The 13,056-nt window shown below is 35.0% G+C and overlaps 1 protein-coding gene across 1 annotated transcript in view; it reads left to right on the top strand.

Annotated features, from left to right (window-relative positions):
- Positions 1 to 2,324: 2,324 nt before the first annotated feature.
- LOC136035025 (origin recognition complex subunit 1-like) overlaps positions 2,325 to 13,056 on the top strand; it is a gene marked incomplete at its 5' end in the record, with an annotated part of 61,045 nt that continues 50,313 nt past the window's right edge. Inside the window, 2 exon segments of the mRNA XM_065716613.1 lie at positions 2,325 to 2,512; positions 12,823 to 12,986. Coding sequence (XP_065572685.1) covers positions 2,325 to 2,512; positions 12,823 to 12,986 — 352 coding nt within the window.

Genomic DNA, 13,056 nt, shown 5'->3' with positions numbered 1-13,056 from the left:
CACGAAAGTCTTTTATGACATTACATTGGACCGACAAAATACCAAGTTTTGTTGGGCTCCGCTCGACTAGTCGTTTTTTTATGGGCCAATAGGTTTCTGTCGACTTCACGCACATGAATTAGTAAGTTACCCTTCCAGAAACTTCACGTTGCGCCGGAAGATAGCGACTTTTGTCGGGCTTCGCCCGAAAAAAGTCCTTTCTGAGGACCTTTAAAAGGGGGAGTCCCAACCCTTAATGGTGGTCCTGCTTATTAGTGACAGGGCCTCCATCACATCACAGGTAAAATCTTTAACTTTCATGCAATACCTACAAATGCAATCTCTGTGACCTATTTGTAGTATTGAAAAAATTCTATTGTGACGAGATTAAGACACAAATAAATTACCTCTGCATAGAATAAAACAATAAGTTCCTTATTTGTATAAGCACCACCGTACCTAGTATTTTGACTCAAATAGAGGCGGGGTTGGGTTGGGTTTAGAGGCGGGGTTGGCGGGGTTTAGCCTGTGGGAAAATTTTTAGGTTGTTTTAGCCATTAACTGGAGAGTAAGTATTTATGGTTAAGAACACAATCACAATCCCGCTGAATCTTCAAGATTCCCCAAACAAGGGTTCCGAAAGCCTCCTGTGTACGGGGCGCATAATTAAAAAAAAGAAAACTGTGTTAGCCTTGCATGCCTCTATCTTTCTTTTAAGCATCATGGTTTTTAAAAACATAGCCTCATAGGCCATTAATTCTGATCAATTCCCATTTTCTGTTGCATTGTAGTTTTTCTCGTCATATATTACAATATCCTGCAGATTCTTTCAAAAATTCAATTTTGTAATCGAAAATGACGACGTACTTTAAAAGTAGAAAATAATCAAATTATCTTTAGGAGAACGTCTAAAAAAAAATTCTACAAAGAGCAAAATCTCACAAAGATAAATATTTCGCTCAATTTATGCTAATTTCCACTAGAATATCTGATCTTATGTGCCAATTTTTAACAGTGGTATAACTTCGTCAAAATCCCGAAGGAGGGGGGCAAAGTTGGAGTCAGTTACAGTGAAAGCTGAAAAATGAGCCATATAGTACCATAAGGACCAGAAGGTAAAGATATACTAAAGAACACAGATTCATTTTTGTGAATACTTGAATTATGCAGGCTTATCTTAGTTTTGACAACATTTTTCAAGAAACAAAATTTCAAGGGACCGAAGTCTGGGGGGTAGTTGCCCCCCTTCTGCCTCGTATCCAATTACACCCCTGATTTCTAGCATTACTGCTTTCATCTTGTAAACGCCAGCTAAAATGAGAATTTGTGGAATAAATAATAAGTACCTAAAATTAGTACCTACCTTCAGTAATTTCGTTTAATGAGACAATTTTTTTTTAGCGACTACTTTAGATTTATTTTTTTAATCTTTATCCCGCTTGGCTTCAAGATCAATTCAAAATGTATGGTATTTACACAGACACTGGAAAACTATCTCCCAGCCTATACAAATAATTGCTTGGCCTAGATAAACATTAATGTTGGACATTTTTCAACTAGAAAAAAGTCTAGCTGTTTTTCAGTCTTGTCTTTACATTCATGTAAACTAAGTCTTTCGTAAAGAAAACGCTAAAAAAGCAAAATATGATTGAGCTGTTGCAGTCATATACATAGGATTTTGATGGTGAAAAGTGCAGGAAATAGGAGAATTGTATCAAAATATTTAATGAAAGTGAAACAGTTCAAAATAGGGACGAAACCTTTTAATTGACAGCGAACGAATATAAAATTATTTAACTGGATATTTCGAACACATATACAGTGTTCATCATCAGCAGTACTGCTGAGTTTTTGCTGCTGATGATGAACATTGTATATGTGTTCGAAATATCCGGTTAAATAATTTTATGTCTGTTCACTGTCAATTAAAAGGTTTCATCCATATTTTGAACTGTTTTACTTTCGTCATGGAAAGGCAGTGTGGTCTTCGAAGTTATAAAATATTTAATACATAGGAAATGCAAACGAAATCTTAAAATGTTCCGATGCTGAGGGGAGAGTACGGACCCCCTTTTGTACATGCCTGAGATGGAATAAAGTAATTCAAATATATGAAGAATCATTTTCGCAAAATAGAATACACCTGCCACTATTGCATATGTCTTTCTGGTTTCAAATTTTTGAAATCGTCATTAAATTGCGAACACTGCGTTATTTTCTTATGCCCGTCTTTTTAGGCTGAGAGGCTATTTCACCGTTGTTTCTCAGGTCACAATTATTTACTGACTGCTTTTTTTATCATTTACTTTTATCTGGTGGTAAAAAGGAAAATATCTTGTTTCTAGATAATACGAAAAACTACAAGTTTCGAGCCAAAGTTGAATGGTTTTCCAAACTCGAAGATCTTCCGAAGAAATTTCAACAACTTCCAGAAGAGTACCCATCATTTGATGCTAAATTTGAGAGACTTAAAGACGAATTTCATTCTTACGGAAACGATGTTGATATAGGAAGTTTTTTTAACAAGTGCAAAGTAAGATGTTTTTCTTTAATTTGCATATTATTAGGACGTTAACTTAAAGATGAAAGCTGAACTAGCCTACCGTGACAAAATCTAAGAGCTAAATATTGAAAACAAGGGTTCTATGGCCAGCAAGAAGAAAAAAGAGAAAATACTTCGATGAATTCGATGGGATAACCCCCTTACGAAGCAGATGTACGGCACATAACAAAGCTGTTTTTCAAACACCTCACAAATGCGCATTTTACCTTTAATCTATTGAAATTGGAACAAAGTATCTAAATCATAGACAGACCCAATCATAGAGGAATAATAATCAGAAGAATAATGATATTTAAACAGGCTAGGCTATGAGGGCAAATTTTACTTAATCTTAAATATTGAAAAAAAAGCTTTCCAAGAATGTTGTTAGCCGATCTATCTAGTACATAATAAGGCGTGAATCGCCTGTGTTATCCTCTTGTCAGTTCTAATATGTTGTTTTGAGGAGCAAATCATTGGAAGTACATTCAGCTTTCTTTTTTTTTTTTTACATAGAGTAGTAAATGAATATATTGGTCTGATTTTTTCTTTTTACTTCTGCTGATTTTGTATTCTTTCCTTTTTCTCAAACATTTATGATAAATTTTTTCCCCCTTTTCAACATTAAGTACACCTTGTTGTATACGGTTGAAAATGATGGTTAGATTTTTCTTCTTCTCTTCTTACTACTACTGACCGTAGATCCGTTGTTTTTCTAATTCACTTCTTCGATTAGGAGTTTGAAAATGAGTAAAATTTACCGCAAGTAGGCCTTAAGGGAGTGAAGCAGAAATGAAGTTCCAGAAACATTTAAGTCTGTCTTAATTATGACACGTCTGTCTAATTGTGAAAATCATGTAATGACTCAGGATTGCACAAAAGCTTCCGCTCAACTGGAAGTCGCAAGGATTTCTTGCTGTCAGGCTCTAAGCCGGCTCAGACGCTTCATTTTTATCATCACAAGAGTTACAATGGTGTACTTTTTGTTTCCGTCCGGCACCATTATTAGTGGTTTCAGGCGATTTATTTTTTATTTATTATTTATTTATTTTTATTATTATTTTATTATATATTTTTTAATATATTTATAATATACTAGCTGTTGGTGTGGTGTTTCGCACCCCCCCCCCCAAACACCCCCCCCCCCAAGCCCCCAACGCAACCCCCCCCCCCCCATCCCCCCCCCCCCTCCCCTGCGCGTGTAAGTCGTTACGCGCCATATTAGCTACGCGCCATTGTAGTTGTGTCGCTGTCTCCCACCTGTGAATATAGATAGGTATATATATATATATATATATATTATATATATATATATATATATATATATATATATATATATATATATATATATTTTTAACTACGTAAAACTTGCGAATATACAACATTCTTCGCTGTCCCATTGTCTGTGCATATAAATAGATTGTCAGGTTTACCGACTCTTGAACATGAAACATAAAATTGTCCATGGAAAAACAATCCGTATTCCGATCTATACCTCATATTCTAATGATTGCCCTTTAGCTTTATTGCCCTTTAGCTTTGTTGATGGTGATTGCTAATCGAACATTCCCTGTGTCCCCGTCGTCATTTATATATCCCCCTGTGCCCCCGGCATCCCCGTTGTAGTTGTGTCCCTGTGTCCCGGTCGTCATTTATATTCCCAGTATCCCGGTCGTCATTTGTGTCCCAGTGTCCCAGTCTGTAATTTCTCTTTGAGCGTCCCGGTGTCCCAGTCGTCATTTGTGTCCCGGTGTCCCGGTCTGTAATTTATCTTTGAGTGTCCCGGTCGTCATTTATATCTCTCGGTCGTTATTTGTGTCCCAGTGTCCCAGTCTGTAATTTCTCTTTGAGTGTCCCGGTCGTCATGTATATTTCCTGTGTCCCGGCTTTTAGTTTTCTTTTTCTCCTTTATTTTTCAGCTTTTTTCCTTTTTTTAGTTTTTTTCTTTTTCAGTTTTTAGTTTTTTTAGTTTTTTTATTAGTTTTTAGTTTTTTTTCTTTTTAGTTTTTTTTTGTAGTTTTTACCTTTTTTTTAGTTTTTTTTTCTTTTTTAGTTTTTAGTTTTTTACTTTTTTTTTATTTTTTTTATTTTTTTTAGTTTTTTTAGTATTTTCTTTTGAGTTTTTTTTTAGTTTTTACCTTTTTTTAGTTTTTTTCTTCTTTTGTATTAATGCTAAAGCCAAGGTTCAAACCTGGAGCCTCTCGGACCTAGAACCTGAAACATAACGCTTTACCAACTCAGCTACTTCGGCTTGAATACATTCGTTTTGAGCAGCTTCCTCGGGTGTTGCCATTGTAGGTTCTTCAGTCATTTTACAATTAGAAATTTCTCTTTCAACGGTCTTCTTACAATTAAAAATTTGTCTTTGAACGATATTCTTAAATACCTGTGTCCTGGTCGTCATTTATATTCCCTATGTCCCGGTCGTCATTTGTGTCCCGGTATCCCAGTCTGTAATTTCTCTTTGGTCGTCATTTATATTCCTCTGTCCCGGTCGTCATTTGTGTCCCGGTCTCTAATTTCTCTTTGAGTGTTTTTTCTTTTTAGTTTTTTACCTTTTTTCTTTTTTCAGTTTTCTTTTTCTTCTTTATTTTTCAGCGTCACTATGAAATACATATCGCCGAACCTTTGTTTTTTTTAACTAAAATCTGGTAGGCATTGATGACCTTATCCAAGTCAAAATCCCAAACCCAATCATCATCGCTATCATTTTCAGTTTTGATATGTTTTGACTCTCGCTGTCCAGGTGGATTTTTCATCTAACTGCGCGGTTTTGCGTTCTTTAGCCGCAAGCCTGTTTTCTTGCTGTTCTTGTGATTCCTCGGCACGCTTTCTTTTCTTACTTTCTCTATCAGCCGCAAGTTTTTTGGCATAGACTCTTTGAGCAGCTTCCTCGGCTGTTGCCATTGTAGGTTCTTCAGTCATTTTACGATTAAATATTTTTCCGTCCACGATCTTCTTACAATTAAAAATTTGTCTTTGAACGATTTTCTTAAATACTTTTAATGACGTCATCGTCATAACAAACATGACGCCAACTAACTTCATGACGACATGATGACATGACGTCACTCGACAGACCCACAGACAAACAACTTATTTTTATATATATACTAGCTGTTGGGGTGGTGTTTCCCGCCACCCCAACACCTAGTTGGTGGGGGCGCTTCGCCCCCTCCCCCAAGCCCCCCCCCCCGCGCGCGTAAGTTGTTACGCGCCATATTAGTTACGCGCCATTGTAGTTGTGTCCCTGTGTCCCACCTCTGAATAGAGATATATATATATATCATGGAAAGAGAAATCACCAATGCAACAGCCCACACAAAAAAAAAAAAAAAAAAAAAAAAAAAAAAAAAAAAAAAAAAAAAAAAAAAAAAAAAAAAAAAAAAAAAAAAAAACAGAGACAGAAGGAGAAAAGTAAGACTGTTTTCCTAAATTAGTGATTAATATAGACCAGCACTTGAATGAGGCCTTAACCCTACTCATCCATACAATCACATAGGTCAAACAGCATAGCCACATATATATATATATATATATATATATATATATATATATATATATATATATATATATATATATGTTTTTTATATATGTTATATATGTATATATGTTTTTAATTACGTAAAACTTGCGAATATACAACATTCTTCGCTGTCCCATTGTCTGTGCATATAAATAGATTGTCAGGTTTACTGACTCTTGAACATGCAACATATAATTGTCCATGGGAAAAACAATCAAAATTCAGATTTATACCTCATTATTCTAATGATGTGTCCCTGTGTCCCGGTCGTCATTTATATTCCCTGTGTCCCGGTCGTCATTTGTGTCCCGGTGTCCCAGTTTGTAATTTCTCTTTGAGTGTCCCGGTTGTCATTTATAATCCCGGTGTCCCGGTCTGTAATTTCTCTTCGAACAATCCCTGTGTCCCGGTCGTCATTTATATATAATTGTTTCACCATTGAATTTCAAGGCCTTGCAATAGGGACAAATTTTAGACATAGTCCCGATTTGAACACATCTACTCAAGCTATAATCATCGACTGGGCTGTACCTGAATGCCAGGCGATAATTTTCAGGTTGCTCTTGTGATTCCTCGGCACGCTTTCTTTTCTTACTTTCTCTATCAGCCGCAAGCCTGTTTTCTTGCTGTTCTTGTGATTCCTCGGCACGCCTTCTTTTTTCACTTTCTCTTTTAGCAGCAAGTCTGGTTTCGCGTTGCTCTTGTGATTCCTCGGCATGCTTTCTGTTCATACTTTCTCTATCAGCCGCAAGCCTGTTTCTTGCTGTTCTTGTGATTCCTCGGCACGCCTTCTTTTTTCACTTTCTCTTTTAGCAGCAAGTCTGGTTTCGCGTTGCTCTTGTGATTCCTCGGCACGCTTTCTTTTCTTACTTTCTCTATCAGCAGCAAGTTTTTTGGCATAGACTCTTTGAGCAGCTTCCTCGGCTGTTGACATTGTAGGTTCTTCAGTCATTTTACAATTAAACATTTTTCCGTGAACGAATGTCTTAAATACCTTTAATGACATCATCGTCATAATGACGACATGACGACCTGATGACATGACGTCACTCGACACACAGACAACTTATTTATATATATCTATATATATAAAAATAAGTTGTCTGTCTGTGGATCTGTGGATCAGGTGACGTCATGTTTCTGTGTCGGCTGACGTCATGAAATTAGTTGTCGTCATTTTTGTTATGACGATGCTTAGTATATTGTAAAACACATTAATTTGGTTAATAATATACCATTTAAAACACCAAAATGAACATGCTGGAGTAGTCACTCGGTGAGAGAGGGTGTAAGAACGGAGAATGAAGGTCCCAGGTTCAAATCCTGGTTAGGCTAAAAAAGGTAAAAAACTAAAAACTAAAAAAAAAACTGAAAAAACTAAAAAAAGGCAAAAACTACAAAAAAAAACTAAAAACTAATGAAAAAAATAAAAAAGCTAAAAAACTAAAAAAACTAAAAAAACAAAAAAACTAAAAACTAAAAAAAAACTTAAAAAAAAGGAAAAAACTGAAAAATAGAAGAGAAAAAGAAAACTAATAAAATTAAGAATAAAAATAAAAAAAAATAAAAAAAATAAAAACTAAAAAAAAAAGTAAAAAGAAAAAACGAAAAAAAACTAAAAAAGCTAAAAAAAAAGGTAAAAACCAATGAAAAACTAAAAAGAAAAAAAGGAAAAAAACTAAAAAAAAATTTCCTCTAAAAAACTAAAAAAACTAAAAAAGGTAAAAACTAAAAGAACTAAAAAAGAAAAAAAAAACCTAAAAAAAGGAAAAAAACTGAAAAATAAAGGAGAAAAAGAAAACTAAAAAAATATAAATAAAAATAAAAAAACTAAAAAGATAAAAACTTCAAAAAAACTAAAAAGAAAAAAGAAAAAAACTAAAAAACCTAAAAAAAGGTCAAAACCAATAAAAAAAAACTAAAAGGAAAAAAAGGGAAAAAATTAAAAATTTATATACCAATTCAAAAACGAATGTATACCGGGATGACGACCGGGACACAGGGAATATAAATGACACAACTACAACGGGGACGCCGGGGGGCACAGGGGGATATAAATGACGACCGGGACACTCAAAGAGAAATCACAGACTGGGACACCGGGACACAAATGACGACCGGGACATAGGGACACAACTACAATGGCGCGTAACTAATATGGCGCGTAACGACTTACGCGCGCGGGGGGGCTTGTTGGCTGTTGGCGGGGCGCGAAGCGCCACCCCAACAGCTAGTATATATATATATATATATATATATATATATATATATATATATATATATATATATATATAAAACGTATATATATATATATATATATACATATATATATATATATATATATATATATATATATATATATATATATATATATATATATACGTTTTTAACTACGTAAAACTTGCGAATATACAATATTCTTCGCTGTCCCATTGTCTGTGCATATAAATAGATTGTCAGGTTTACCGACTCTTGAACATGCAACATATAATTGTCCATGGGAAAACAATCCGTATTCAGATCTATACCGCATTTTTCTAATGATTGCCCTTGAGCTTTGTTGATGGTGGTTGCTAATCGAATATTTCCTGTGTCCCCGTCGTCATTTATATATCCCCCCTGTGCCCTTCCGGCGTCCCCGTTGTAGTTGTGTCCCTGTGTCCCGGTCGTCATTTGTATTCCTTGTGTCCCGGTCGTCATTTGTATTCCTTGTGTCCCGGTGTCCCAGTCTGTAATTTCTCTTTGAGTGTCCCGGTCGTCATTTATATTCCTTGTTTCCCGGTCGTCATTTGTGTCCCGGTGTCCCAGTCTGTAACGTCATAAAGTCTTCAATGGCTCCGGTGGTGCAGCCAGTTGAGGAAATTTAACTTTTCCTGAGGCGCAACACATTCCCATTGTTTCTCCATTAAATTTCAAGGCCTTGCAATAGGGACAAATTTTAGACATAGTCCGGATTTGGAACACATCTACTCAAGCTATAATCATCGACTGGGCTGTACCTGAATGCCAGGCGACAATTTTGACGTTGCCATTGTGATTTCTCGGCACGCTTTCTTTTGGCATTATCTCTTTGAGCCGCAAGCCTTTTTTCACGTTGTTCTTGTGATTCCTCGGCACGCTTTCTTTTGGCATTATCTCTTTGAGCCACAAGCCTGTTTTCACGTTGTTCTTGTGATTCCTCGGCATGATTTTTCTCGGTAATTTCTCTTTGAGCCTCAAGCCTGTTTTCACGTTGCTCTTGTGATTCCTCGGCACACTTTCTTTTTGTATTATCTCTTTGAGCCGCGAGCCAGTTTTCACGTTGTTCTTGTGATTCCTCGGCACGATTTTTTGGTAATTTCTCTTTGAGACGCAAGCCTGTTTTCACGTTGTTCTTGGGATTCCTCGGCACGCTTTCTTTTCTTACTTTCTCTTTTAGCCGCAAGCCTTTTGGCATTAACTCTTTGAGCCGCTTCCTCGGCTGTTTCTTCTGCCATTGTAGGATTTATACTAAAATTTCTCTTTGAATTAACTCTTTGAGCAGCTTCCTCGGCTGTTTCTTCTGCCATTATAGGATTTATACTGAAATTTCTCTTTGAATCGCCCCCTTATATACTTATAATGACGTCATATACAAAGCCTTATATACTTATAATGACGTCATATGCGGACAAACACACAAACATACAACTTATTTTTATATATATAGATACATAAATATTATATTTTTTAATATAATTTTATAATTTTTATTATTTTACTATATTTTATTATTTATTTATTTCAATTATTTATTCATTTTTAGTGGTTTCAGGCGATAATTTTTTTTTTAATTTCCTGAAACTTGTTTTCAAAATAACAACTTTATTATTAAGACTAACTTAGATAATGGCTACCATTTCTGAATCAGCTAGAAATGACAATTATTTCATACTTGCGATTTTTTAAAGGCTTTTTTTAATTTTTGTTACTATGGGGCGTGGTTTGTCCTTTACTAGGATGCAGCTACTGCACCCATGATAACATAAGTGCAATTGGCAAAAGCTAGGTATTGCTTATTATACATACTCAAAAAACACAATTTAGCCAACTTTACCTGTTTCATATTGACTGAGATGGTAACTTGGGTGCCCTTTTTTGTTTTTGAAGCTGGTAAAATATGTTGCTTATTCTTTTGGTAATTAATTTAATTACCATTTTTTAAATTTAATTGGTATTCTTTTGGTAATTAATTACATTGACAAACAACATTCTGTGATTGTCAATTTTCTTCAATGCTGCTTAGATGATGAAATAGTAAACATTTCAAACAAGAAGAGACAGTGTCTTAACAATGTATATTCTATGGGGTTGCCAATTCACAAAAAATTAGGGGGTGGAGTAAAAGATTTTTTAGTGAAGGTGCAAAAAACATATTTGTTTTTCAAAATGTAGGAATGGGGTAATTTTGTTGTTCTTTAGACTTTTTCAATGACAGATGTTTTCCTGTTATTCAAAAACAGGTATTTTTTAAAAGTTAGCGAGAGGGGTGAAAAATATAGTAGGTGACGTTTTGTATTATACTTGTAAAATTATAATATTTGAGTAAAATATGCTACGTTTAAAATGTGTAAAAGTACGTATAGAATATGTAAAATATCTGAAAGTATGTTTTAGTTAACATTGTATCGGCATTTCAAGAAATTGAGAGGAAGTAGTTAGTATGGACTTTTCCCAGTTAAAGATAAAAATGGGGCTTCAATTAGTTATAAGGAAAGTGTTAAGGAAACATAGGCAGAATATTTAGGAATGTGTTAAACCGTGATACAGTTGAAAATGTGTAGAAAATTATATGGAAAGGATATAGAAAAGAACGAAGAGGTTTGCGACTATTTGGAATTGAAGCAACATTTGCTTTACGAGGAAAAGTTGGAAACAGTACTAAAAGGATTAAAAAATAATAAGACCCCAGGTGCTGATAATGTGGTAAACGATTTTTTAAATATGGCGGTTGCGAAGTTCGGGATAAACTACTGACGATTATGAATATGATTTTTGGATAAGGTGAAGTATGGAGCGATTTTAGTAAATAGTTAAGTCTGCGAATCAAGATTAGAATATTGGTGATGGCAGTGGTCAGGCATGGTTCTGGAACGTGACTGTTTCAGAAGACACAGTAGGATTGGTTAGATGTTTTCCTGAGTGTTTTTCTGTGGATAGTTTCGGATAACCTTTGGACTGGTCTTATTTCAAACAGTAAGCTGTACGGGAAAATGTAGTTCTGTCCCACTTTCTTGGGCTATAATAAGAGAAAGATTGAGATGGCTCGGACCTGTTTTGCAAATAGAGGATGGCAGATCGCCAAAGATCATTCTTTTCGGCAATCTATCTAGTGCCAAACGAAAAACAGGGTGTTGCCGAATGAGGTGAGAAGGAGTCATAAGAAAGTTTTTAAAGGAAGCGGAATTTCTTGGGATAAGATAAAAAGAAAAGCTACGAAAAGAGATATTGGAATATAGGAGGAGCTTGCGCAACTGTGTTGGCCTTAGGTGGCTTGGTGGCGTAGTAAAGAGTTGTAAGTATAAGTAGTTGAAGAAAAATCTGATGAAGAAAATGTGGTTCTTTTGACATGTTCGAATTCTTTTTTTAATTTCTTTATAATTTCCTTTATTTTTTATGAAGGAATGCTAAAGAAGTTTGGTAAAAAGTCATATAACAAAGATCCAATTAATGGTATTTTTCATATTTTGTCATTCAAATGCGTACTGTCGAAGAGTTAACCTACTCTATTTAGTAGCTTAGGTATGACAGTCAGTGAGAGCAAATATGTTTCTGGAAAAAGGAATGAATTTAATAGAAGTTGTTAAGCCCTCGATTTAAAAAAACAAAAACGATGATGACATAGACTTGAAACTAGAAGAAGTTCGGGGAGAATCGGCACCATCTCATGCAAAAATACAAATCTGGGTTATATTTGAATGCAGTCGTACGAGTAGTTTTGGATGAATCAAGTTGAGATCATCCAACTGACAATTCCTTCAATAAACGGTTGTAAGAATCCATAACACGGTTTAGAAGCTAAAAAATCGAAGGTACACGAGACTGGTGAGATTGTGGGCATATCGACTTAGCTGATTTACAGAATTTTAAGTGATCCTCTAGAGATGAAAAAGCTTCTGGTGCCGTGATTTCTTACTGCACATGGTGCCGTGGTTTCTAAAGAGTGCTTGGCGGTGCTAAAGCGTAATCCTGTGGACTTATTGCATCAATTCATAAAATATGGATCTATCATAGTACACTAGACCGAAGACATGCAGGTAGAGGGGAGAAGGCTCGGAGTCCACCCTTGCCCCAAAGCTTTAAATTATCCCGAATTTCTGCCCACTTCTTATTCAAATTATCAGGTAAAGTTCGTTGCCCTGAGCAATAACATATTATTGGCCGTAAAAAAGAAGATGATCATCTTAAGAAGAGACTTAAGAAGGAGGACGCTCAGGTAGTTATGATGTGCATGAACTTCAGAATGAAAATTTAAGTGGAGCTTTAGAAGAGCTATTGGTGATGAAATTGAAGGTTTCATCACCTCCAATTAAATAATTTCAGAATAACTAAATATTATAATGTTATAATTGAAGACTTCATAATAATTAAAAAATTCAAATTCAATTTATAAAAAATTAAAAGGATTTTTTAAAATTCCTTTTAAAAAATTCATTAACAAAATGAATGGATTGAGTTTAGTAAACCTTTTGTAATGCAGCAGATGCCTGACTGTTAGGCTTTTATTTCTTTATTTTAACTCCCACGTCTTTTACAGTTATTCGAAGTGGATCCATTCATGGAGCCAAAGAAAACTGCAATGTCGTTTAAGAAGAAGTTCTCTGAACCCATCTTTATTGTCAGATTCAAATTGACAGGGAAACCCCCAAAGATGTGTCCCGTTTTGGCTAGCAGTGACCAGCAACTTGACTCTCTCCAAGGGTAAGTGTTCATTTACTATAAGCTTCCCTCTTCATTTTAAATTTATGGTCTTATTATGTATTTTTCTATA

This window comes from Artemia franciscana, chromosome 13, assembly GCF_032884065.1.
Source record: "Artemia franciscana chromosome 13, ASM3288406v1, whole genome shotgun sequence".
Classification (NCBI taxonomy): Eukaryota; Metazoa; Arthropoda; class Branchiopoda; order Anostraca; family Artemiidae; genus Artemia; species Artemia franciscana.
The sequence above is the reverse complement of the archived record's forward strand: the minus strand, read 5'-3'. Positions and strand labels throughout refer to the sequence as shown.